The following is a 27,726-nucleotide window of genomic DNA, read 5'->3' as shown; positions in this document are numbered from 1 at the left end:
AGCCATGGGCCGAGATACAGTTGGCTATTGTACATTATTGTCGGTTGCTACAAGAGAAGAATAAAAAGAAAGATGAGAATAGAAAGATTGAGGAGCCAAGTTAGTTCAGAAAATGTTGTCAAAGTTTACCATAGAAGGGGCAGCATTGACAAGTGGAAAAGGAGTAGGAATGTAAGAAGCAATGGGTACGTCCCAAGTGAATAATGCACACCCGATGGATCAGAGAGCGTATGGGTTCTGACCTCGAGGAAGAGGTGTAGGCTTTAGAGGAAGGGGAGGCGGATTTCAAAACACCCAAGGTGGATTTCAGAACACTCCGAATGGGAGTCAGAAGGCTCAAGGAGGATATAATCAAGGTGAGTTTGCCAGAGGGACACCCCCAGTATGCTGGACTTGTGGAATGGCTGGGCATATTGCGCATGTATGTAGGAGCAGAGGAAGCGCGCAACAATCTTCAAGGAGGGGGGATAGTTTATCCACCACCATTCAGCACAAAAATGAGAGAGGGGTTTGCCCAGGATCACACATCTCATCAGGCACAGGCGCTGCAAGTACAGCAAGCTCAACAGCAGGAACCGGTGCAAATGCATCCACCGCAAGGACAGTCGCAACAAGCACCTATGCAAACACGCGAGTGGAGGGCACATACTGACACCTGGAATAGGGGGTTATCACTGTGGTAGGAGGAAATCCTTTCACTGGGATGTGGATGCGTTTATACCCTCAATAGGACAGCTCATAGAGTGACTTGATGTGTTCAGTACCATCTGTGACACCAGACCACCAAGGGTCGATGTGACGATAGGGGGCAAATGCTTTTCTTGTAGACACTGGGGCGACCCTCATGTATACGGGAGGGAAAATATCCAATGTCCGGTATTGCCAAGAATGCTCAAGGGTTCTCTGGAGCTACACATTTAATTCCTTTTACTGATAAATTGCCTATTTCTACAGGGCAATGTGACATGTCTGTCCCCTTGTTATATTCACGACAGACACCAGTTAATATCTTAGGAAGAGATTTGATGACGAAACTCAACATGACAATTTAATTTACTGATATTGGAATAGAGTGGTCAACTCCAGGAATACACTATTTAAATGTAGGAGAGTTCATACTGGCATTTATGGGGCAAGTGGCTTTACGAGGAGTCTCGGCAAATCCGGAAGTCTTCCTTTATGGGGTGAGCATTTTACTGACATGGCTACCTGGGCTAGTAGGGAAGAGTGTGAGGATACCTGATGAGTTCCTATTAAGACCACAAATCCCTATGGATGAAGAAGGCAGACAGACTAACTGGAAGCAGCTATAGTACAAGGAGAGATAGCAATGCTTGAAGGGGTGGATGACGAAGGTATATCATGGAGAATTGTGATAGCTCTTGAAGAGGGATACAGATTGACTGACGTAGCAGATGATGAGGTGGTGTTTTTTTATGAGCATTACATACTGGATAAAGATCGAGAAAAGAGATCCCACAGCGAATGGCGATAATGCGACAACGAACAGCATTTTTCCAGGAAAACCTAGAAAAGGTGACAAGTGTCCTTTGGACCACAGGCCCCCATTACGTAGGCCCATTGAAGGCAATAGGGGAAGTTAAAATAAAGCTTAATCGAGAAGCAATTTTACCCCGAGCAAAACAATACCCTATGTCCTGAGAAGCTGATGAAGGCATATTCCAAACTATTTCAGCACTGATGAACCAGGGAATTCTAGTACCATCGGAATACCTGTGCAATACTCCAATGTATCCAATAAAAACATATAAAGGGGGTCATGGAGATTCCTCGAGGGCTTGCGCCCTCTCAATCAGATAGTAGAAGTAGAGTTTCCTTCAGTTCCTAATCCTGCAACAGTATTGCGTATTATCCCAGTTGAAGCTAAGTATTTCACAGTGATTGATTTGAAAAATGCATTTTTCTCGATCCCGTCACATATGGACTCACAGGACCGGTCTTCCTTTATGTTTAGACAAAAGGGACTAAAACATACTTGTTTACCTCAAGGGTATTGCGAGTCCCTGTCGATCTTTAACAGAGTCCTACAGATGATCTTAACATTGAACTCAAAGTGTGGCAATTCAGTACGTAGAAGACCTATTGACCTGCAGTAAAACAGAGGATGAATGCAGACAACACTGTGTTAAGTTAATGACTATATTAGCAAACAAGGGATACAAGGTGGACAAGGAGAAATTGCATATTGTCAGGAAGAAGTGTTGTACATAGGTCAGTTAATTTCACATGAAGGAAAGAAAGTGACACCTGAAAGAGCTGAGACCATTTTGAAAATGCCAAAGCCAAACACAGTGAGTGAAATGCAGCAGTTTCTGGGTTTGTGCAATTATTGCAGATCCTGGGTTTTTGATTACAGCACATATTCCAAGCCACATTTGCAAGCATTAAAGGAAGCACAAGTTGATAAGGAAAAGATAGAATGGACCGAAGAAATGGAGGAAGGATTTGAGGAGTTGAGAGCAATTTGCACAACTCCAGTTTTAGGGATTACCAACTACAGTGAGGAATATTTGTTTTCACATAAAAATGGGACATTAATGACAGCAGTGCTCACACAAAGGACGACGTTGGGGGGTGTAAGCCTTTGGCATACAAAAGTGGGATTTTAGACCCAGTTATGAGAAGGCATTTTCCATGCAAACAATCTGTGGCTGCTGCCGTATTTGCAATTGGGAAGTCCACAAGTACTGTCATGGGCTGTTCCATGACTCTAAGTGGAGCATGCCTTATCTGCCATTTAAGATAAACCCAACGATACAACGACATCCACAGGGGCGCTACACAATACTGGATGGAGGTCTAAGTGCAATCCCGGTTCCCGCTCTGCTTGGTTATGTGCCAGACGTTGGGTAGCGCCTATAACAGGAGAATGGAGGGTTAAGATACTGGTTCTGTGATGGGTGGACTCCCACCTCCCTCTGGTCCAAATCCCCTCCCTTGGGTTTATTGCTCACCTTAGGTTTTTGTGCGTTGAACTCTCCGTCGTGCGTCTCTGTGCAGGGGCACGTGGTTGGTTTGGGCGTTCCATGGACCAAGTTGCTTCACTGGTCCGTCTGTCCTTATGTCGGGTCCAGACCGGCTGTGACTTCAACTCTGCTTGCTGTCTCCCAGGTGAGTTATAATGTCTTTTCTGCCTTTATTCTGTCTCTTTCTTTCACTCCATTTTCTCTGTCTTCTCAGTGTCTTGCTCCACCACGCTGTTCCCTAACAATGTCTCTTTGTTTTCACAGGGATGGTTGCGATCTCGGAGTTGCCGCGCCTATGGCGAAGACCACAGTGAGTTATTGATGCACGGATCACTGTGATGTTTATTGCTAACCTCTGTTCTCTTCTCTTCTTTGTACAGGTTGCAGTGATGTTCCAGAGTGATGAGCGATCGAAGCACTGCTTGCCCAGGTAAGGGCTTTGTTAATGCGGACCTTGTTCCTTCTCCCTTGCAGGTTGCGGTGAAACCCAGAGATGGGCGAGGTAAGAGAAGCGCAGGGTGCTGCCAGGACTCGCTGCTTGCCCAGGTAAGAATGTTTTTTAATGATGTACTTGTTTCTTTACCTTTGCAGGTTGCGGCGAACTCTTGAGATGGGCGAGGTAAGCGAAGCGCAGAATGGATTCAAGGCCGGTTACTTCACAGGTAACTGGTCTTGCTTGCTAATGCTGTTCTTGTTCTTCCAGGTGGAATCCGAATCTAGGGCTTTAGGATCGGGCCGCCAGAGAAGCAGATGAGCAGGAGCTGGACACGGTGAGCGTTACGCTACCGGAGTGCAGAATAACTCTAAGCGTGTTCTGCTGTTTGGGTGTGGTTTAAATAGCCCAGGTAAAGTAGTTCCAGGTCAAGTAGGGCCAGGCCCGGCCACACCCAAAACACTAGACCACATGGCTTTGTTCTAAAGAACCGAGCTGTGTAATAGGCCTCCATGTTGGATTAAGGTCCAAAACTGGTATTGCTTTATTCCTAATAATGAGCCTGGCGCCAGGACTGACTCCATGTATGTTTCTGATGGAGTTTTAAGGCCCTTGGAGCCAGTGTGAAGGGCTTTAGCCCCACTGCTGCCAGGGGGCTGTTATACTTGAGGGGGTCAGGGGCATGGATCGTGACAGACATCCCAAAGAGCTTCAGCTTATGAAGTAATTATTTCCAATCCAGCGATTAAAATCGTAAGGTGTAAAATAGTGAATCCAGACACTTTTTTAGCTGAACCTGTAGAAGAAGGTGATCATGTGCATAACTGTGCAAACTATGTTGAATTCCATGATGATATACCCTGTGTGAAAGAAAATGCTTTGGCGGGAGGGGAACATTCTTTTCATTGATGGTTCCTCAAAAATTGACCAGACTAGTGGGGAAAGGCATTCAGACTCTGCAGTTGTAAAACACAGATTAAATGGTGAATTTGAGGTCATAGCAAGTGCAAGACTACCATCTCACTTTTCAGCGCAAGCAGCAGAATTAGTAGTGCTTATTGTCGTGCTTGAAAAACATGAAGGGCATGAAGTGACGGTATACAGTGACTCTGCCTGTGTGATGTCAACTGTACTTGCAGGGCTGTCATGTTGGAAAAGGAGGGGCTAGCTCCGTACAGATGGCTCTCCTGTGCAACATACGTCCTTATTGGACAGGCTCATTAAGGCACTACAAATCCAAGGAGCTATATCGGTCGTAAAATGCACAGCACATACTAAATAAACAGACTATCTCTTGCAGAAACAACACCACAGACATAAAAGCCAAAAGGATTGCATATTCTGCAGACATTTCAAGTTTTGATACTGAAGATACTAAAGAGGTTTTGACTAGAAGCACGCTAGTACGAGAGAGGTTTAAACATACTGTCAATTAGGCAACTAAAAGAAATTCAGTGCAGAGCCCTGCAAGAGTAACAAGAACTATGGAAACGTAGGGGGTGTTCTTTATCCCCCACGGAAGCCTTATGGAGACTGGAAAGCACTGGATAGCCAGTGATGCCAGGGGCAATATTGAAAGTCACACTTGAGCAACTGAATTACCCCTGGCATTTAACCAGAGAAAGTCTTGCTGCCACAATTGCAGAAGACTGGTTTGTTCCCAATCTGCTGATACACATTGCACAGTTCATAGTGAATTGCATTGTGTGTCAAAGGTTTATGGCCGAGCATACACTGAGAAAAATCAGAGGCATAATACCTCAACCGAATGGTCAGTTTCAACATATAAATATGGATTACGTCGATATGCTGCAAATGTGGAATGGACACAGGTACGTATAATTGGTGGTTGTCCCTTCTCTAGGTGGATCGAAGCTGGTCCATGTACACACCCTGATGTCACTTGTGCAGGGAGGTTTTTAGTGCGCAAAATCTTTCCATGGTGGGGTGTGTGCCAAGTACTAACATCCGATAATGGGCCACATTTTCTCAATAAGTTATTCAAACAAATAGGGCTTCTATTGAGCATAAGGCATACGTTTTCTTCTGCTTATCACCGACAAGCAAACAGGATGTGTGAGAGGCTAAATGTCCTCCACAAGGAGAGGATTGCCAAGATCGAATTGACTTCAAGGGATGGCTATATTGCCTACCCCCTGCCTTATATGCCCTTCGAATCAGCCAGGTTCTGACTACCACCTCAACCTTCATGAATTAGTGACAGGGCGTTGCATGAGAATGCCTCTTATGCCTCCATCTAGAGTAAGAAGTGATGCCCAGATTGTAGCAAAGACTCTAGGTGATGAGATGCACGATTATTTGACATGTATGACTATCAAGTCAAGTATCGGAGGGAGGGGTCAAGGAACATTGAAGAGGACAATCCAGCAACCAATCCAAGTGACCTGTTCCCACCACCAAAGTTATATGTTGGAGATTTAATTCTCATTAAAGATTTTAAAGTGGGACAAACATAGGTTCAATGGTCCCTTCAGTGTTGTGGAAGTCTCCCATTCTGCAGTTAAGGTAGCAGGACAATGAGCTAGGCTGCATTTAGGTGATGTAATAATCTATAAAGGCGAGGCCCTCCCTCCAGCGGTTGCTGACCTAGAAGCAAGACAAGAAGAGGAATTTCTGCATGTGCATACTCGATCGATGTGAAAAAGCTAAGAGTAGAGGTGCACACTTTGGAATTCAAAAAATAAAGTAATTTCAACAAGTACAGTTGTAAATTCAACAAAATTCCAGGTGCTCCCTAGTAGATCTGTGATACCAGACCATAGAAAGTATGCAAAGAAAGGTACCTCGAAACAACAGGGTACAACCAGGGGCACAGACAGTAACTAACAAGTTATACACTTTAATTCGACAATTCTGTCTGTGGTAATATTCAAAGAACAATTTTCCACTTCAATATATCATTTTTGTTCAGACATTACATCACACAAAGTTGGTGCGGATCTGACTTCAAATTCATTTAATTATTCACAGAAAAACAACATACGTAAGGAATTCCACGACTTTTTGGAACACTTAAATGAATGATTCATACATTTTTTTGAAAATTCAAACATAAAAGAATTATAATTTCAGGTAACAAAACGTACATTTCTCCTCTCTTTTTCTGAATACACATATATCAAAATAATCCAATAGGTAGTTCTATTCTATACCTATCTATTTACTACGCGTTTCGGGCCTATAGCAGCCCTTCTTCAGGTAAAGGAGTATTTGGATTCAATAATTCAATAAAGTATATTTCACAAAAACATTAAATAAAAATTCATGTATCAGTGTTCAAGTACACTTGTCAAAACCAAATTAGAGAAACGTTGCTCTATCCATCAACCATCACTGTGAGCCAGCCCGCGGCCAAGTGTCGCTATTATGGTGTTCTTACAAGTAGCTTCATTCTTTTCAAAGCCCTGTGAAGAGATATACATGTATTACTGCTACTGATATTTTTCCTAATTTGGTTTTGACAAGTGTACTTGAACACTGATACATGAATACATGAATTTTGTTCATGTTCATGAAGTACTCAACACTATCAAATCATCATAACACCTCGTTTCTCCTATGTCCTGAAGATGGCTATACCTGCACCAACAGACAACGTTTTTTGTGCATTGCCCGATTTCTTGTGGTGTCAATAGCCGAAACATATGTCGACTTTCACAAAATCAAACCTAAGAATTATCATAGGTTTTTTTATATGATAGAGCTAGTTCTACCTACAAATGCTCTACCCCCTACCAGTCGATGTTGGTCATTGAGTGCTCACCCACTGGGCTCGTAGTATTCTTGTTTTCCATGCTCTTATCCCACTGACATCTATTTGTCGATCTGGTGTGTTGATTCTACTTCACCACAGCCATAATGTACATGTATTGTTTTCTTAGTCAATAATTCTTTAGAGGTACCATATTGTGACCCAAAATAAAAATACTTAGTTTTGCTATCACTATCAAGTGGTTGTTTCTCTTTTAGATAAATTTGTTTGCCACAACTTTATATAGATAAAGTTGAGACAATCTTTTGTATTTTGAATTGAACATGAGTCAACTGTGTTTTTCACATCAAAATGTTTTATTAATCTTGTTTTGTCTTAGAACAAATTAACGAGTGTATCGGTGGATGTTCTCTCCTGGCGACAGACACCATTCACCTGACTGTAGGGCCAAGGTCCCAGGATCATCACCTCCCTCTCTCCCCCTGTGGCTCTTTTTAGACCTCCCTGTTTTAGACACTTTCTAATAAAACAGAACTTGCCATATTCTTTAGTTTGTCTGGTTATTTGGACTGAGAATTATTCTGGTGTGATCCCATCCATTAACAACATATGCACGTTCCTACGGGGTCATATGCTCGCTTGCTGTGCCAATGATCATCGCGTGGAAACTGGAAAGGTTAAGTATTTCTAAGAGTGAACATTGTCTCTAGCTCCAAGATGCCCCCTGTGGATGAATTCGTGCTCTGCAAATCCACCGGTTATGTGATGTACCACAGTCATGGTGCTGCATCCTGAGCCCCCGCAGACCATGGAAATGCCAGCGGTGCACAGTATAAATCAACTTAACATAACATCCTTGTTGCAGCATCCAAGTGCAGAAACTCACTAGGACCCTACGAGGAAGGAATGAATACATTTATCAGAAAGATATTGGAGTCCTGAGCCCCACGTAATCTATGAATCGGGCAGAACATTTTAAATCTAAGAGTGGAAACCACCAGCAACCAGTGCAGCACCATGAAGGAGGCTGTAAATAAGCTCCACCCATTTTCAGTTGAATTTGGTTTCAGGTGTAGCCTTTATCTTCATCAGATGTAGGCCTCGGCGTATTCAACTTTGAATTTCCCAAAAGAACACAGCTCCAACTTGGGTGCAGGCAGCAGTGACTCGAAAGAGATAGCACATCCTGCTTCCATCTCCTCTGCGCCTCTAGCAGAGATGTTGGATGGCTGGATATAAGCAAATGGTCTGTATACGCCCAAGCATGCAACAAGTATGCTCCACCGCGCCTCTGCTTTATAGATATGCCAGCACCAAACCAAGCAGCAGAGCGGTGATATAATCAATCCCCTTGGCAGTGAGATTGCAGGGAAGGCTCCAGAGCGAGCTCTTTCTACAAGGCGGCTTCGAAGTCTCTTCAAACCGGTTTCTATCATGCTCAATGTACATTTGTTGTCAGGAAACGTGACTCAGCAATTCAATAGACAGAGGAAAACAGCTATGCTCTCTTGGTAGCCCCATTAGTCAACCCTGCATCGGCCCATTATTACTTACACCCCGTGAAGGCGCTCCACCACGCACTGCTGAGCGTGCTATGGTTTGACGGCTAATGGCACCTCATTGTGTGGCATCGCTACCACCTGGCATTTCAAGATTTTCTGGGGCGAGAGCAAGGCTTATATTCTTTTCATGGTGCACCACATCCCATATTGGATGAACGTAGATTTTGCCTAAATGAGGTAATATGCGATAAGGCCCTGCAGTGCCCCTGAGACTTTTCGAGGCCTCCTTGAGGAGTACCAAGGACCCTCTGGTGTTATGGTAGTGAGGCAGTACCACAGCACCATGCTGCGGGGGCATCATTCTTCTGACAGCTCGAGTGTGCATCTTTCTGGAACTTTTGCATGACTATGCTAGGCCTCGCAGAGGATCTCTGTAGCTAATGATACAGGCCATACCTCAGTTTAAGGTGATCATCTCACTCAACGCTGCCTTGGTTCGGTGCCTATGATAGAGTTTCAAAATCGCAACTAGATCTGTCTCACACTCATATTGTCAGGAGTTTAAGGAGGGGTTCTGCTGTCACCCAGCCCAGAGTCCCCGTCTTGGTGGTCCCCATAGTCAGGAAGGGGACTTCGCCACAGCATATTGTTAGGTACATTGTACTCTAAAAGTCTATCCAGTGTAGAATACTGGAGACCCTTGCGCTGTAGAAAGTGAACAGCCGACAAATTGTCCATTGTTTAACATTTTGTAAAGGTGGACTAAAATGCAGGTTTGCACGGCAGCCCTGACACCAAAGTAAGCCTACTGGCCATTAGCGTTTCATTAACAGATTACCCCCAGCCGTGCATCAGCGCAGGGCGGGTCTATAACTCAGCAACGTTCCCCGACCCCCCGCCCCCCATTTTCAGAAACTTGGAATCAAATTTGAGTTCCCTCCTCTACCAATGCCTGTGTACCCTCCTGTTCCCTGCAAGTCCCCGGCCGGTGAATTATTTTATGTGACCCACAACAACCATAGCGCACCCTTTTGCACATCCTCCAAACATTCACATGCTAGTCTTCTTCCGGAACCATTCATCACCCTTGATATACAGGAAATAAGATACTGTGTTGGCATTCACCGCTGTATACAGACCTGGTCAGACTATATACCACCTTTCTCTCACTACCTGTAAATCGGCCTTGGACCTTGACTAGTCCTCCTAATTATAGTATACATTGTCCCTTCAGGCACACTCCCACTCGCTCCCCAGAAACCTGCTCTTCCTACTGCAGTCACCCTACACCCCACCCTACTCTGCAAAGGCCCCCTGAGCTCCCCCCTTTTTCCATTCTACTCCTTTGTCCCACTCAAACTCTTTGGGGGCGGCAAGGTATGAATACATATTACTTTGCGAATTCCATGCTCACTCACCAGGATTGCCTCCATTTTCAATAACATTATCCCACCCCCTGGGAAACTTCAACTTAATCCAGTTGGTAATCTTTTCTAGCCGTTAGAAAAAGAACATAACCTTACCTCAAAAAACAGGTTTACCTTTCCCAGGATACACGGTACCCCAGGGGCGGAGCCGGAGGGGGCTTCCCCCTGGTGCCCAGTGCGCCCCCCCCAGCCTCACGTTGCCACCCTATTATCCGCCCCCCCCAACCTCCAGGGCACCAGAAGCTGCCTCTGCCACAGTAGCCACCATGATGCTCCCAGCACTGTACACCTTTAGGACTAATACTGCAAGATACCTGGTCCGGTGGCTGATCCCCATTCCACCCTGAGTTTGGGGTGTGCTCTAGGATACCGCCCCTTTACTTGAAATCCAGCATTCAGGTGCAGCAGGGCCTGGGCTCATGGCTCTGAACAGGCAGCAGCTGGCAGACACAGTAAGGCGGCCACTCCTATCCATGATATCCAATGGCCCTAAAGGAGCAGATTCTAGCCAAGGTTGAGGATCCGCAGAAGGCGCTGGAAGGATGCAGTGCTTCCTGGCATCTGTACAGAATACCACAGGTCGTCCTGGTGCCCGAATGTGGCATGACATCCCCAACCCAAAGGCGTGGCATGATACTACAAAATTATATGGCACAAGGGCAGACCGATAGCCCCCCTCCCCGTCCCTACCCATCAATGTACAAGAAAATATCATGCAAAGCCAAGCAACATGGGCGTCTGACCACAAACCAAGACCAGGCCTTCAAGTGCAGTGCGTACAAAACCTACCAAAAGACCTTTGCATTTCCCCATCAAAATGATATTTCAGAAAAGACACAAAACGAGTTCATGCACAACAAAATGTGAGAAATGCTAACACAACCTTGCGACTTCCCTTAGAAGTGTCCGGGTCCATTATTTGTTGGACGCTGCTATTGCTGTGGAGGGTCACCGTCCACTTCAAATGGCAGGATTTTTAAAACCGATACTCTGATGGATGGCGAACACTTGGGAAGTTACGAGCATGCGCATTTCAGAAGGCATGCAGCAGCTGTGAAAAGCTCAAGCAGCACAAGCGTCAGGTCGTTAGCAAACAGCCGGCCACGATACTCCCTGGGCAAGAGCCAAACAAGGCGTTTGGCAGGCTGACTGGAGACGTTGCTTGCCAGCAGGTAACTTACCCTTCTCAGGTATCTCGTGCAAGCGCGCCGAACCATTTTCAGAGATATGGTTTTCGGGGGTTAAATCAAAGTTATCATGTGAGGTGGTGTTGAACGGGTTTCTTCTTTGCTGGAATGAGAAATATGTGCATTAAAAAGGGAGCATATCCAGTATCTTAGACAGAATCCTTAAATATATGTAAAAAAATAAATATCAGTCACATGATTTGATTTTTAGTTGTTCACAGTATCACATTTTAACTAGACAATTTGTTTGGACCAAATGCTTGGACGAGGGAGGGTGCTGCCAAGGGTTTATCACCAAAATATTACAAGAAAAGTATTGCTATTTGCAGTTGTGGCTTCAAGGTCCGACAAGCAGAATACGGTCTGCTTGAGCCTTCCCAAGGGCCTGGGCAACGTCGACACTTTTCTCTTGCCCCAAGCTCCTTTAATTGTCCCTAATCCTGCCTGGAGAGTGGCATTTATGTATATTTGATCATAGAGCGTTTTACTGTATGGTTCCTACTTTTCTGATAATAGTTGTTCAGCACTATGTGTCTGATCCCTCACGTAGGTCACCAAAACAAGGCATTTGGGTAGTAACAGAGATTTGCAAGGCCAGGCTTTGAGGGCATGTTTTTTCCCCATTGAGGCGGCCATCTTATGCAAGGTCTCCTTGACAATCTTCTGTACTACAGGAAAACATCAAAGACATTCTTGCTCTCTGCTCACTCTAGCCTAGATGCTCCAGTCCCTTCTCTTCACTGCCAAGCAGACTTCAGCAAGGTGGCAGGGGGCTTGAAAGACAAGTATCAGACAATACCACACACTGCACATTCCTAAAGACAGAACCATTAGTGAGAAAGAAAATGTTGTGAACCCGAAATGTGTGTTCATCAGAATTGACTTATTGCATTCGCCATTACTTCGTCCTGACAAGGAGCAGTGCAATTTTGGTAGAGGAGTCCTAGAATTTCTTCAGGTGACAAATCACCAATCTTGGATATTTTTTTACTATAATTGTTAGTTCAAGAATTCTGCATTAACTTCATTGGACTATGTACATGGTTTGTACATGTGTACGTTGCTGCTGGCTTCCACCGGGTCCCTTCTGCAGCTCAACTTTGGCCGTCTGCAGGCGATCCCCCCAGCGAGCTTTGCAGTTAAACCAAAATCCTGATTACCCCACACCATGGGCTTGGTTAGTGTTTTGCCAACAAAAATTTCAAGAAATTTAGTTTGGATACTAAAGGAGTCAGAAGGGTGGGGTTGTGGACCAACAAAGCACAAGATAGAGAAGAGGTTTCCAAAAAGCTATTATTGTGGGACTGAGTTACGGGAAAATGCCTACAGGTTTTAGGGGTTTATCTGCAAAGTGAACGGATGAGCTTCTCTTGAAACAATCTAAACAGAAGTTGTGGGGAAGGGATAAGTAGAGTGCATCAGGGTTTCCTGTCGGGAAGGCATAATGGCTTCCTTTGGCTTCACATTCAAAGTCTGGGACACTGTTGTGCAGCCAGTGCCTTAACAAGGACCTGGCAATTACCCAGTTAACTATCAGTACAGCCTTTTCTTACATGTGAAAATTCAGGCGATTGAAATGGAGATGTGCCAGATAGCTCAGGGGCAATGCGTTTATCAGAGAGCAACAAAGGTTCCAATCCCGGTCCCGCGCTCAAGAACATACCAAGTTTGTGTCTTCAAGACAATTAAGGGGAGTAACAGTGTAAAACACCTTTTGTATATCTTGGTATTGATCCATAATGTCAGCCATTTTGACATAAGTGTAGCTTTTTTGTGAATATTCAAAGTTCCTTAGAACTTTGAATAAAAACAAGTTGGCTCTTTGGATAAACAATTACCATATGCGGTTTCATTAGGTGGGTAAGAGAAACTTGTAGTGGTGTACATTTAGACATGGCAAAATGCCCCCGATGCTAGTACAGTCTTGTGTTTAGAATGGGAAAATTCAGGTTTACAAGTTCCAAAATGCAAAGTTCAAAACCACCACTGGACTACAATCTTGAGAATAGTATGGGACATGTTGACATATATGTAAAGAAGAGGAGACTTTTCAGGCACGTTCTATGACTTTTAGTCTTATTCAGTATGTGGAAAACAAAGCTCCAGTCTCTCTCTTTTGGCTTAACATATTTCTAGGAGGGTTTATATATTACCAGGTTGCATTATTACGCAATTTGTGTACTTTGAAAGCATTCCTTAAGTATTATTGTTCTTTAAAGCAAAGACTATTTGTACCAACTGAGCTCAGAAGATCTGTGATCAAGTGCCTAAATGTGAGAGCATGTTCATTTCTCAGCTTCACTCCTTTACCAAAGTGTGTGATCCTGGCCAAGCAACTTATTACCGTCTCATCTGCAATAATTGGGAGATCCTAGAATTCATATGTAAAAGGTTTTCTTCACAACAGAGCATATTTAAGCATTTAGGGGAAAATGGTGTGTCGCCTGTGCTCCTCCAATAGTGGCCTTCTAGGTTGCTATGTGGAAATTTGCATCAGTGCCATATCACTTAGTTTGACAGGAGGATGTACATTCTGACCAACCGGTCGGGACAACATAGATTCTAGTGCAGCAGACTGACAGCAGCAGAACCAACATTTCTTTCCTCCCCTGCTACTGCCAGCCACACGAGTAGTCTGGCCCGGGAAGAGCTCTACCACACAGGAGAATGACTGAAACCTACTGCTATGCCCCGTTAGTATCTTATTGGACCTCGCATATCACAACGTGTGGGGGAGGGGGCTAATTTAGAAGCAGAAAGGTTTCTTTATTGCAGTTTTTATGTGTGCATAGCTGAAAAGCCACTCTGTGGTGTGTGTGATGTATTTTGCAAGCTATCTGGAGAAGTGGTGCATGACCGCTCCGCGATGGTCAAGTGAATCGTTAGTGTGGTGGTCCATGGTGCCTGGCAGAGGGGTGTTTAAGGAGATTATGGAGAGTTGCGATTGGTACATCTCTGGAGGCTTAGGTTGGTGCTGAGGGACATTGTATGTAGACACGTGTCTTGGGCTGGTGCGTTAATATGATGTGGTGTCAGAATATGAGGTGTGGTTTAGAGGTGGTTATTGCTGCCAAAGTTTGCAAAGCAGACCATTCAATAACTACAAACTGTTTAACTTTGGAAACATCAAAGGCTGCTGCATGTATTTGTTTATACCCTTGCTCATTATTTCTACAGCTTTCGTGCCTTGTTATGCTTTGTGCTATGTTAGGTTTTACGACGCCACAGCACAAATTCAGGGCCCACAATGTGTAGTCCATTGCCCTGTGCTTTCATTCCGATGGCCCACCGACACCTCAAAGACAATCCAACCACATCCACACTCGGGCTCGCCTGGCATTAAAGCGCAATGCAGATGGACTTGTGCCACAAACGAGCAACAGGGAGTGCTTACCTATTGGCAGCCTCTGCGGGAGGGCCATTATTTTCTCTTAAAGGCGGCTGCAAGGACTGTCATAGTAACAGTTACAGAGCTGAGGGGTGGGGGGTGGAATCAGCTGCCCCACAGGTCCCAGTACACCCGGCATGCTGCTCATTTAGACCCCGACCTGCATGGACTTTGCAGTCTGCAGTCATGTTCAGGAAAGACCCACACATATTTGCAAATACATTGCATGCAAACAGGGCTTGGTAACGAGGTTGGCTGAGCTTTGTGGTTTGCCCACTTCTTCTGTACGTCCATTGGGGCTGGAGCCCAGCTGCCCCTATAATTTTGTACACCCCTTCTCTCGGGGCCCAATGTTACAGTCTCTGCCTCCTGCCTCCCTGGTGTGAACTGTCGGTGGCCGTAGACCAGAGGGCGCGAGGATAACGGCAGCGCCACGATGAAAAAAGGATGACGAGCGTTTGTGTGCATGCATGCTGTGAACGTAGAGTGTACATGTGTGCCCGTGTGTTTAAGTAAGACAGTTTGAGTTTGTGAGAGTCTTTGCATGTGTGTGAGTGAGATTTAGGGGGGTGCACCAGCATGATGAACGAGGGCCTGTACCATGAATGGAATTTACTGCGACATGCTGGCAAATATTCTGTGCACCATTATCACACAGGCAGCAAAAAACATGGGTTACAGGGCAATGGTGGCATATAATCAGACACAGAAAGCATGAACATGTGCTTTACAGTAGCAGTGCTGACATACAATGCTGACAGTGTACCATCATGAACATGTTTTACAGTGGATATAATGTCATATGTTTGGTTACAGGCAACATGGAAACATTTTACAGGGAAATGCTGGCATATATCAGAGAGGGAACCATGAGCGTGTGCTTCATAGTGGTGCTGCTGGTATATAGAATTAAACATTTTTTGTTTTTTAAAAATTATATTATTTTGGGTACCATCATGAAAGTGTTTTACAATGCAATGCTGGCACATATTGTGGGCCCAGGCATCATTACCATTGTGTATGCTAATGTGTACTGTTTGTGACCTGGCATCTATTGATAGAATTTCACAGAAGCAATTTTTACACCGTTTTCCACTGAATGTGTGCTGTAAAATGCAGAATTTTAGCGGGTTTAACAAATCTGGGGCCTGGGAGAAGACACCTCGAACCCTCCAGCACTGACTTTGGCTCCCTTGCTGCTCATGCAAATTGGGGAAAACATTACCACACCTAATAAACCTATAATACTGATACCCAAAGCGCTCTGCTGCTGCACTCTTCACCAAGTAAAGGCTGGAACAAGGATGAATGGAGTTTGAACTTTTCTCATACTAAACATCATTTTGCAACCAATGTGCTCCATACCTGAAAAATATGCCCTTAAATTAAAAATACAAAGTAGCCATACAATCCTGGTAGGCCTACATTCATCTCCTCTTAACTTTAATGTCATTCTCCTTTCGCTTTTCCATTACTGTTCAGTTTACCAAATTATTTAAGAGTGGACACATTTTGTTTTAAATAAAAGCCCCAGTACAGAGGTCAACAATACATGATATTTCATTTTTAATTGTGATGTTCCCAGAAAAGCATGGTACATACCACGTATGAACTTTGGTAATCCACTGAAAAACCACAGATAACCGTGGTTTGTCAATCATACTACAACTGATCAGACTCCCAGAGTCTCCTGTGCTCAAGTAACAATCCCAGCATTTAATGTGTAAAACCAGGAATGTCAGAAAGGGTCATGCATGACATGATTGGCAGCTATGTGCTCATTCTACTGTATACATGTCCTTTTTAGGCCCTCAAAAACATGAACAAATGTCCTGGGTAACGCAGGGGCACGTGTTAGGAATTGGGTTCTTACAAATGTTAGACGAGTCCCACCATTATCAAGAGGCACTGGTGGTTCTTCACTGCAGGAAATTCAATAAGTCAAACCACTCCATCATTCTCTCTTTCCATTTCTTTATCACTTTCTCTGCTCTTGGAATTACTCAGCAGAATGAACATGTTTTTCACTGGAATATATTGCTGAGAATTTTCTCATGATGATCTTTGGGCACGAGCAGCACGAGTAGGTTTTACAGTGACAATGCCAGCATATATTATCTGGACAGGACGTAGAATTTCCTTTGAGCACATCCAACATAAAATGAGGACGTGCTGGTGCATCTTTTCTCAAGGACACTTACCACAGTTGGCAACTTTCAATGACATTAAGGCTAAAGGGTACATGGTTAAACAACCAGAACTAAATGCATATATGTAGATTTTTAGGAACTACTAGTTTGTCAGTGCTTCTATATCATGCAATAAATGTGTTTTTGAAATTTTACTAAATACAAGCTTTAAAGCCAGGTACACACCTCACTTTAGCCCTACCCCCAAAAAGTACTGTAAGCCACGCCCCCAACTTCATGACCCCGCCTTGGCACTGCATTTTTTTCAAATAGTTGAGAGCTGCCAGTGGTGTTCCAGAAAAGGTGGACTGACACTCGCATCACCACAAACACTTGGGTATGTACTACTCACAACAGAGACCGATGCTGTACATGGGCATCGGTGGTAGACTAGCAGCCCCGTAGCGGACATCCTTTCAGTGTCCGAGTCTGCTGGGGCACTACGGCAGTGGCAGTCAATATACAGCTAGAACCACCACAGGCTGGGTCCCAGTAGTCCATCTAGCAGGAATTGTGCTGGCAGATAATGTAGCTGTTTTGCAAACCGGTTGTTTGCATGGTTGCTGGCTCCCACACTCAATGCAGCCATTTGCACAGCGAGGAGCAGCATCAGGGCTATGTGCAGAACACATTTTTTTTCTTTTTTTAAAAAAAAAACATTTTATTGAGTTATAAACACAACCAAACAATACAAACCAAACAAACAGTGCATGTTCCAACAGTTTCATTACACTTTCTTAACTTCTAGCCACTACTTCCCTTATCCCACCGCCCTCTACGAGTCTACTGCACTATTGCATTAAACCTTCAGTTTCCGCATCCTGTGGTTCGGTCTCCTCTTCTACAGGCTCCGCCGGGTCATCGAATGACCCAAACAGTTCGGCTATCAGTGATTTCCAGGCCATCAGGGACTCGGTCTCCTCCTCCCCCCTGTGCTACTCGCCTCTTGCCATGCCATGGTTTCGGCTTCCGCCCATTTTTGCAAATCTCTCCACCACACCTCTACCTTTGGCACATGGCATGTCTTCCATCCCATGGCAATCCTCCTCTTTGCAAGCACATAAGCCAGATCCCTCAGCTTACTCACGTGCCTGAGCTTCCGTGGTCTTGGGAACCCCCCCAGCAGACAGGCCCACACTGTATCCACTAAAATCTTGACCCCTTTTTCTTCCAGTTTCCCTTTCACTACCCTCCAGAAACGTTCTATGATCGGGCATGACCAGAACATATGCACCATGCCTGCGTTCTCCTCATCACACTTGGGGCATGCTTGCCGCCCTGCATTTTCAAACCTCGATATCCTCCAAGGCGTCATATATGCCCTATGCGTTATGTACAGCTGAATCTGTTTCAGCCTCGCGTTTCTAGACACCTTCTTATGATACCCCTGCACCCGTTCCCACATCCCGTCTTCCATCGGGGCTCCAACCTCCGTTTCCCAATCTAGTCTCAACTGCGTGACCTCCTTCCCCACTTGAGAAATCAGCATTTCATACAATCTGGAAATCTCATGACCCCCCTCAGCTATGTCGTATATCATGTCTATGGTGGCATCTGATTCTTCCTCCAACACAGTTTCAGGCCATGTTCTCTTAATCCTCTGTACCACTCTATGATACGTAATATACTGGCCCTCGTGCAACTCAGTTTCTTCCCGCAGCCCCTCAAAAGTAATACTAGAGCCCTCCCGCCAAATATCACCCATTGCTGCCACCCCAGCCGGTTCCCAGTGGTTCCCGAGTATCATTCGTAGCTGCGCGTCTGCCCCCGTCATATCTGCGGTGGGGACGGGTTCTCCATCATTCGACATGCCCTGCGTCACACCTTCCACCCCAGTAGCATCATTTTAGGGCGCCCCACCATTTCCGCCCTGGGTACCCACATCATCTCTTTCAAATAAAAAGGTGCGCAATCACGCCCAAACAGCCTAAATTCCGAGGTCTCTTCGTCAGAGAGCCATTTGGCAACATACTGTAACTGGCTTGCCATGTAGTACGCCTCATAGTTGGGCAGCTTTATCCCTCCTTTGTCATGGAAGTTATGTAGCTTCCATAACGCCACTCTATTTCGCGTGCCATGCCACAAAAAGTCCCTACACATGCCATTCAGTTTGGTGAAGAACTTCTTAGGAATCAGGTACGGTATGTTCCCGAAGTAGTGTAGGAGCCTTGGCAGGACCACCATCTTTAGCATTGCTCCCCGCCCCATCATCGCCAAGGGCAGCTTTGCCAAAAATTGCATGCACTTCTCAATTTTTTAATGGCTACTTCTATGTTGCACCTATGCTCTTCCTCCATGGTGTGGTATATATCTATCCCCAGGTACCGAAATGTGCTAACCGCCCACGGCACTTGCAATACAGGTAGTCGCTCCGCTGGAATCCCCATGCACCCCCCCCCCCCAATGGGAACATGCTGGACTTCTGGGGGTTCACTGCTATACCGGACAGCACAGCGTATCTCTCCAGCACTTCCAGGATGTATTGGAGATTTTCTTCTGGGAATCGCAAGTACAGCAGCATGTCATCTGCATATAGGGAGATCAGATGCCGCTCCCCTTTCATCTCGATTCCTATGGTGTCATATTTCTGCCTCAGATATATTGCTAGAGGTTCCAGGGCCAGTATGTAGAGCATTGGAGACCACGGACATCCCTGTCTAGTACCCCTGCTGAGCTGCCACCTTTCCGATATCACAGATCCTGTCCTAACTCTAGCCAGCGGTTCGCTATATAAAATTTTCACCCACCTTACATATCCAGGCCCTAACCCGTAGTACTTCAGGGCCGCAAGCAGCCATGGCCATTTAATGGAGTCAAAGGCCTTGATTACATCCAAAGACAATTACCATTTCCTCATCTCTTTCTCTGCCGAACTCAATGATTCTCTGGAGTCGTATATGATTGGTAATGTTTCTATGAGGGACATAGCTCGTTTGATCTGAGTGTATTAGTTTTCCAATAACCTTCAGTTTATTTGCTAAGACAGCAGTTAATATCTTGCTGTCGTGATTCAGCATTGACAAGGGTCTATAGGAACCACAGCTGTGCCCAGGTTTATTAGGTTTGGAGAGCGGTATTATGACGGCCTCTCTCAGTGACTCCGGTAAGAGTCCCGTCTCAAACGCTTCGGTTAACATCTCTAACAGTGGGGGGAGGACCTCTTCCATGTATACTTTGTAAAACTCGCTTGGGAGTCCATCTGTCCCCGGGGTTTTACTAGTAGGCAGCTGCCTCACCACCTCCCCTAATTCTTCCAAGGTGATCGGGGTATCTAGTTCCTCTCTCTCCTCTTCGCTTATCTTGGGCAACCCCATGTCCTCAAGCGTTTCTTCCATCATAGCGCGACTACTCTCCCCGTCGTCACCGTATAATACCTTATAATAATCCACAAACGCTTGATTACCTCCCTCCTGGGTGTCCTCTATGCTACCGTCTTCTCTTTCTATAGTCCCGATTGTGAATCTGGGGGTCTCACTCTTATATAACCACGTCAAAAGTCTCCCCGGTTTATCACCTCCCGCATGCGGTCTCTCTACATATTTTTTTTTTTATAATTAAGGTTACACAATCTCTCCCAATATTCTGCACATTTTTGCTGTAGCCTACGTGTCAATTCTAGCTTCTCTGCTGTATCGTCTCCGCCCCTTAAGGCCTCTTCTAATTTTTCTTCCGTCTCCTGCAGTTCGGCTAAAACCCCACCTTGTAGGCCTTTGGATTTTGCTATGGCTACCCCCCTCATGACAACTTTAAAGGCCTCCCATAGTGTTCCCGCCGAATCCACGCTCCCAGTATTTGTTTCAAAATAATTTACAATCTCCTCCCTCAAGCCCTCCCTAAAAAAGGGGTCTCGCAACGCTTCCGCTCGTAGGCGCCATGTCAGGATCCTCGCTCTCGTGGGCAGTATTGCCATGCGAGAATCAGGGGCGAGTGGTCCGAAAGGACCCTGTCCTTGTACTCTATTTTTGCGATCTCCGCTATCATTTTGGGTGATGTGAAGACATAATCCAGCCTCGTTGTTAACTGCTGTGGGGCAGAATAATGTGAATATTGCCTTTCCTGGGGGTGCCTCACTCTCCATGCATCCTCCAGACCAAAGTCATCCAGCAATGTCTGTAACGCCTTGGCTGCAGGGGCCGGTCTATCCATCTTCCCATCCGATCTGTCCACCCTCGGGTTCAATACGCAGTTGAAATCCCCTCCCCAGATCATTGAGCTTCCTACGCATGCACTTAAATTTTGCAATCAATCTTCTAATGTACGCCGCTGTGTTCTGGTTCGTAGCATACGTGTTAACAATGCTTATCTCCCTGTTCTCCACCAGTCCCCTCAGTATTACCATCCTCCCGTCTGTCTCAGCCACCACTTGCAATCGCTGAAAAGGGACATGTGGTGCCACCCAAATAACCACTCCTCTCGCATAAGCAGAGTACGATGAGCCCACCAACACTCCTTTCCACTTCCCAGCAATCGTGTCCATCCTCTCTCGTGCAAGGTGGGTTTCCTCCAGCAATGCAATATCTATTTTCTGCCTGCGCAGGTACAACATAACTTTGTTCCTTTTTAAGTAGCTGTTGAGCCCCCGCACGTTCCATGTAAGTATCTTAAGGTCCCCCATGGCCTGTACAAGTTCCGTTACTCCTCCCCCAGGTGCAGTCTGACTTTGAATTCCAATCCAATCTGTATAGGCTTGTATCCCATTATAAATTCCCTTTAACCAAACACACCCCAAACTTCTTGTTCCCCCTCCCTCCCGCCTCCCGTCCCTCCCCCAACATCACTCCCCCCAACTGTTGCCCAGCTCCATCCCTGGATCTCAGGCTCCCCCGCATCTAGCTCTTTCTGGCTCTCGCCTGTACTCGAAGCTCCGCAGGGTGAGACCGCCCGAGTGGCCAACCTACTACTACTACTACTACTACTACAACTATAATTCGGAGGGGTAGGGTGCTTTTGCCCTGCCGCTCCTATTTCACTTCGGGTTAACTACACATTGCTATACAATTTGCATTATATGTACACGCCACTATATTCCAGTCCTTCAAGTCCGTTATAGTCAGCGGTATCCTATCAAAATATCAACCTCCTACAGCCGCGCCCATTAATCTTAATCTTCATCTAGGCACCCCTGGGGTGCTCACTCGACGCCTTAACAGTATGCACACTGTATCCCAGTCACATATCGTGTCCCTCTTGGGTCTGTTCCGTGTCTCGTTCCGGGCAGCCCTGCAGATCCAGCCACGAGTGTTAAAAACAACATTTTGCTCTTGTGCACCACCTTCAATTTCGCGGGGTACGGAAGCATATATTTTATCCCAGCCTTCTTTTGATTGCCACATAGCTGTACCGTTGCCTCTGGACCAACATAGTGTAGTCCGGATACGCCGTGATGGTGCTCGAGGCCCTTTCAATTGTTCCACCTTTTCGGAAGTACTCCATTATTTTCTCGCAGTCTTTGTAGTTCAATATTTTGGCGATTATCGCCCGGGGAGGGGCCCCTGGTCTCGGCTTCCTCATAAGGGCTCTATGTGCACGCTCCACTGCGAATCCCTGCGAGAGTTTTCCAGCCCCAATTCCTTGTAGGAGTAGGTTCTCGATGTAGTCTGTCAGGTCGTGTCCCTCCTCACCCTCCGGCAAGCACACCACGCGAATATTGTTCCTCCTCGCTCTCCCTTCTGCTTCCTCCGCTCGAGACTCCAGTTCAGCTACCTGTTGTTTGAGTACATGGATCTCCTTAGTGTTGTTAGTGCTGGTGTCCGTGTTGGTTTTCACCGCACCTTCCAGGCTGCTTTTTCGTTCCACCAGCCCCCTGACATCTTGCCTCAGCAGGGCGACTTCTATGCCTACTGCGTGTATTTTTGCCTCCAGGGAAATTCGCAGGTCTGACATCGCAACCCCCAAGAGTCTTTCAGCTCCATGATGGCCTCTAAAATCTGATGCGTTTCAGCCACTGTGGTGCCCTCCGCTGGTGCCATCAAGCCTTTGGGCGCGATGGCCGCAGGAGAATGTTGCGTTTTGACAAAAATATCCATTGTGGGTTGCTTATTCTTGTTCCTGCTCACGGCCCCTCGCGCCGACATTCTGCGGCCTCCGTTATGCCTTGCTGTCTCGATTCGGCGTCCGCGTGCCTCCCCAAACGTCTTTTCCACCCTTATCAGCTACTGTAGTGCTCTACAAGCAGTCACACCGTCCGCTGCCTCTCACCGCGGCTTACTGCTCATCGATGCCGAGCGAGCACTTCATATGTCTATCATGGCGCAGTCTATCTATTCGCACCCCTGCTGCCCCCCGGCTCTTGCCTTCCGGGTCAGCACGCAGGCCAACGTGACACAAGGCTTACTGCCACAGGGGTTTCGCTCCGTCTCCACTTCGCCATCATTCTTTTCCCCGCGGTTGCCGTCTCTATTCTGCCTCTCCGGGTGCTTCAGTTTCGTTTCCTTTGTGGTCGCCCATCTTGTGTGACAATGGACCGAGCAGCCGCCGTCTTCGCTGAGCGATTCCTCCAGAATTCCACACACGATTCACTCGGTCTTTATACAGTGAGCAGAACACACGTTCCCATGCATGTATAGTCAATCCTGGAACCAGTAGCACGTTTTTGTAGGTAGTTTTCACGGATCATATGTCGGATCCTCCGGAGCTGCTCAGGAAGCGCGTCCTGCTCCATGGCTGCCCAAGCCACGCCCCCCCTATGTGCCGAACACTTAATGCCAATCTCACACATGTTATGGGCAGAGGTCTCCTGACTTTTGATATCCTGTTGCAATGCATCCTGAGCAAACGTCCATCTCTTTCCAATTGGTGCTCCCAATAGGCGAAGTTGGCCAACCCCAGCACGCCCATCCAGTATAAAAAGGGCCGTCTTTCAGATACCCAATTTGAATGTGTATTTCCCTCGTCTGTTTTGCATTTTTAAATAAAAAGTTGCCGCTAAAGGGTCTTAAAATGGTTTCCCCCAGAGAAATAAATAGAAAAAACAAAATGGTTGCTCTGAAAGTACACATTTTGTATAACTAATAATCAAGTCAAAAATCAGGCGGCTGTGCATTTATGCGCCCAGTAGTAGTTCTAGGGATTCTATGACATAGCACTGTGGATGGGTTACACTACTGTTAAGGGCACGCCCTCTTCATCTTGCCAGCGAGCATCACGTCTGGAGTAATTACAATCAGACAATCCCCATAACACACACCTTTTGTAAAATAAATAGGACTGTCTCTAAATCACATGACATGATACAGCTACAAATACGTTTAATTAAAAACACAATAACTGTATCTGGTTAATTACCCTGGTTCAAGTTTGCTTGTTTGGAGCTCATGAGGCTGGATTTGACCGTTTATTTGGCCCATCTTGAAGGAATGATCCCAGCATCCGAAATGGTGGTTAAAAGGGCCTGCATTGATGCCATTACCCTCTGGATGACGCAGGCCTGTCTGAACCCGAGCACTGGATGACTAGCTTGCCAGGCTTTCAACAATATCTTGACAGGATAACTCCGGGTTATGCTTGCGCCCTTTCCATCCAGCTGCTACGAATTCGCCGAAACTGACCTCACTTATAGCCAAGTGGAAGTCCTCTAACGGTCACCCGGCGCCTGGTTTGTGGGGTTGCACAGGAGCCTATTATACATTTGTTATTGTTCTGTGTGGCCTATAAGGACTAGAGGCCCCGATACTTAATTCCTTTATTCAGACTAAAAGATATCGGGATGACTGGACTTCTGCAAAAATACGGATGACTTGAATGCAGTCTTTTTTGTCTCTAAATGTGTGTTTCAGGCATGGCTGAGGAGATATAAGTGGCCTGTAACTTGATTTATTGAACTGTCTTTAATATGTTATACCATCTTAATAGGTATTGCAGTAGATCTAATGATTATAGAACATATGATCCTATTATGTGTTTTTAACACGTTCTTATCAAATCTACAGGCAAGATCAGTTTTTAACACATTATTTAATGTGTGTTTGGCATATGCATTAACCTGGTAATCTGTTGTATATTGTTCTTTTATGGCTCAACTGCCCAATAAAGTTTTGTACAACAACAATAAAACAATTTCATTTATCCTTTTGATATCGAGCGGTTGGGGACCTCATGACAAGTATGATGACATTGTGGTAAAAAAGGTGCAAAAACTTAATTACTACCACTTTTACCATACCGCCATATTATGGGGTTGGCAGTAATGTAGGGTACACATTTCCAAATCTTGGTGTGAGATATTTCCTCCACATTAGCGCCAAAAACTGGAGGAAATATAGCGTCAGATTTCCCATCTGTGCCAGTTCCTCCACAATCATCAGTGAGCCTTATGGGCTCCGAAAATGGGGATTAAATCCACCAGCTAAATTGGGCATCCAAGGAAGCTGAAAGTAGGTTTCAGAAGAACATACAAGATATTGTCAATCCAGAGTGAACAATGGACTCCTAAAGTGTATTCTATCCGCGCCAGCCATCAAGCAGGGCTTACCTTCGATGGAGATGAAACTGCCTTCTGTATGTTCGCTTCCGATTCGCTGAAGGCCAAGTTGTCCACTTTTGGTGCACTATAAACAAAACCAATATCCGACTGTGAAAACTGTAAACATGCGCCAAGCCTACATTACGCATTTTGATGTGGCCAATGAACCATATCCACATTATTAAGAGAATGGGAAACCTGCCTAAAATTGCATTATACAAAAGCCAGATGGGCATGGTTACAACACCAAGTGATACTAAGCTGCAGCAGTACCTTGCAGTGTCGCCACTCTTTACCTACATAAAGAAGTCTTTTCAAACAGATGAAACACACAGCACACCATAAACCTTTCATTTACTCAATACAGCGATTTACACAGCCTACCCTCTCATGCTGCATATGGGCTCCAGCTAGCACCTGAATGTATCTTGGCACGTTTCTTTTGAAAGCGCTAAAACACTTTCAGGGGGCCAGAAAGCTGTGCAAATAAAAAAAATAAAAAAAAAGTAAAAAAAAAAAAATCACATGCAACTAATTTGACAAAATATGACCAAACATAAAAAACAGTTGCATAAAACCTAATCTTGCAGCCAGATCCCGCTGATCACTCAAGGAAACAATTCCAAAACCAGGATTTTTACTTTTTTCCAAAAATGAAGCAGATCAAGGGTCAAAGAGGAAGGGAAGAGCGTCCGAAAACCTGCTCTGGAACATAGCCTTTGAGTGAAGGAGAGGTGGGGGGGTGAGACATTTTGGAACCCAAATCTAGAAAGAATCCAGACTCCCGAGTCCCCTCTGGCCACCTGAAAAAGTTAGTGGTATTTGGGGTAAAGTTACTCTGGAAGAGACAGACAACAATCAAAAAGCTGCAGTACCTAAACCGCATAAATACTTTCCTGTGAATCAGAATGACAAAATTGCAAACCCTTACAAATGTTACTCCATATTAAAAGTTATGAAAAACCAGGACTGCTCGAAGAGTTACATTTGGTCACCTTATATCAGCAGTACTATGAATTAATCCTTTGATATCAGAAAAAGGAAAGTGAATAATCCCCAAAAATGCATCAAGTAAATTTCAATCACCCACCATTTAGAACAATAAAGATGTCAGAAATGGATTACCTAGCGTAGAATCTGACCCAACAGGGCCCCGCCGATGCATGTGGTCCACACGGCCTCCCTCTATGCTGCAAGCGGTAAAGAAAGAGGCGGGCCCCAGAGGAGTGGTAGAACGCACTTCTTTATTCCCCTCCAACTCCAAACTAACTGAACTTCCCTTCCATGCCCCTCCCCTTTCCCATAAGCCCTGTGTCCCTCTCCACGCAACAAGGACATTGGCTTCAACAACGTCACCCACCCCCCTTTACTTAACATAGTGGTGTACTTCAGTTCATTTCTTGTACGAGTCTCTGGGGTCGATTTTGGGCCCTCTCTGGCCTCTCCGTCATATGCAGAGTTGGTGGGTCAACTCACTCTCTCCTGTGTGAGATGGTCTGCTCTTCATTGGAGTCTTCACCATCACCCTCGTAGGAAGGGTCCCAACTTTGGGGTTCTGCAACCGAAGAACTGGAAGTGAGGATTCCTGGCATCCTTTTGAAATGTGAAAAATGGCATGTTAATCCTCTTCTTTCTCCTTCAGCTGAAACACAAGATCTTTTCACGTGAGGTATGGTCATTGGTTCTTTGTCAAATGCAGTCAAGTGTTTCCTGGTTTGGGGCTGGTGCACTATCACAATGTCTCCTACTTCAAAATCGTTTTCCCGGGCAATTTTGTTTCTCAACTTCTCTCCTTTTCATTTTCTCCTTGCTTTTTGCATCCTGTTCCCTCATCTCGGCATCTCCCTTATATCTCTAGTCCATGCTTGTAACCGGAGGGATTCTTGTGTGTACCTTTCTTCCAAACATCACCCCAGTTGTGCTGTAGGGTGTGTTGTGGTAATACCGCAGTAGTTGAATAGGGCCTTTTCTATGTGTTCCCCCATCAGGCGTGCAATCTGTACATTTCTTTGATGTTGCTCATAAAGCGTTCTACAGTGCCATTGGCTTGTGGCCAGAGTGGTGCAATTCTTCTGTGTGCAAAGCCCATGTATTCTGCAAAGACCGTGAAATCTTGTCCTGTAAAGGGCGGGCCATTGTCTGATTTTACTATTCGAGGTATTCCGTAGACGGCAAACATCCTGTCTAGCGCAGATATGATGTGGTAGACTGAAGTGGATGGTACCAACTGCAGATCAGGGAACCAAGAGTATTCATCTATGGCCACAAATATGTTTTCCCGCCCTTCTAGAGGTCCCAAGAAGTCTATTGCAATCTCATCCCAGGCCTTGTTGGGGAGGTTTGTCACGTGCAGTGGCTCGGGCAGAGGTGGGATTGATGACTGCACATGTGGGGCATTGTTTGAGCAGTGCTTCTACTT

General features: G+C 45.6%; 1 protein-coding gene across 25 annotated transcripts in view; it reads right to left on the bottom strand.

Moving 5' to 3' along the window:
- The window catches only part of SYTL2 (synaptotagmin like 2), a 573,462-nt gene that overhangs the window by 256,621 nt on the left and 289,115 nt on the right, over positions 1-27,726 (bottom strand). For all 25 annotated transcript variants that reach the window (XM_069639800.1, XM_069639806.1, XM_069639810.1 and 22 more), the window contains 2 exons: positions 25,317-25,392; positions 11,264-11,372 (listed from right to left, as the gene is read on the bottom strand). In XM_069639800.1, the coding sequence (XP_069495901.1) occupies positions 11,264-11,372; positions 25,317-25,392 (185 nt within the window). The remainder of the gene's footprint in view (positions 1-11,263; positions 11,373-25,316; positions 25,393-27,726) is intronic.

Source organism: Ambystoma mexicanum, chromosome 7q (assembly GCF_040938575.1).
Source record: "Ambystoma mexicanum isolate Mex_15411 chromosome 7q, UKY_AmexF1_1, whole genome shotgun sequence".
Lineage (NCBI taxonomy): Eukaryota > Metazoa > Chordata > Amphibia > Caudata > Ambystomatidae > Ambystoma > Ambystoma mexicanum.
The sequence above is the reverse complement of the archived record's forward strand: the minus strand, read 5'-3'. Positions and strand labels throughout refer to the sequence as shown.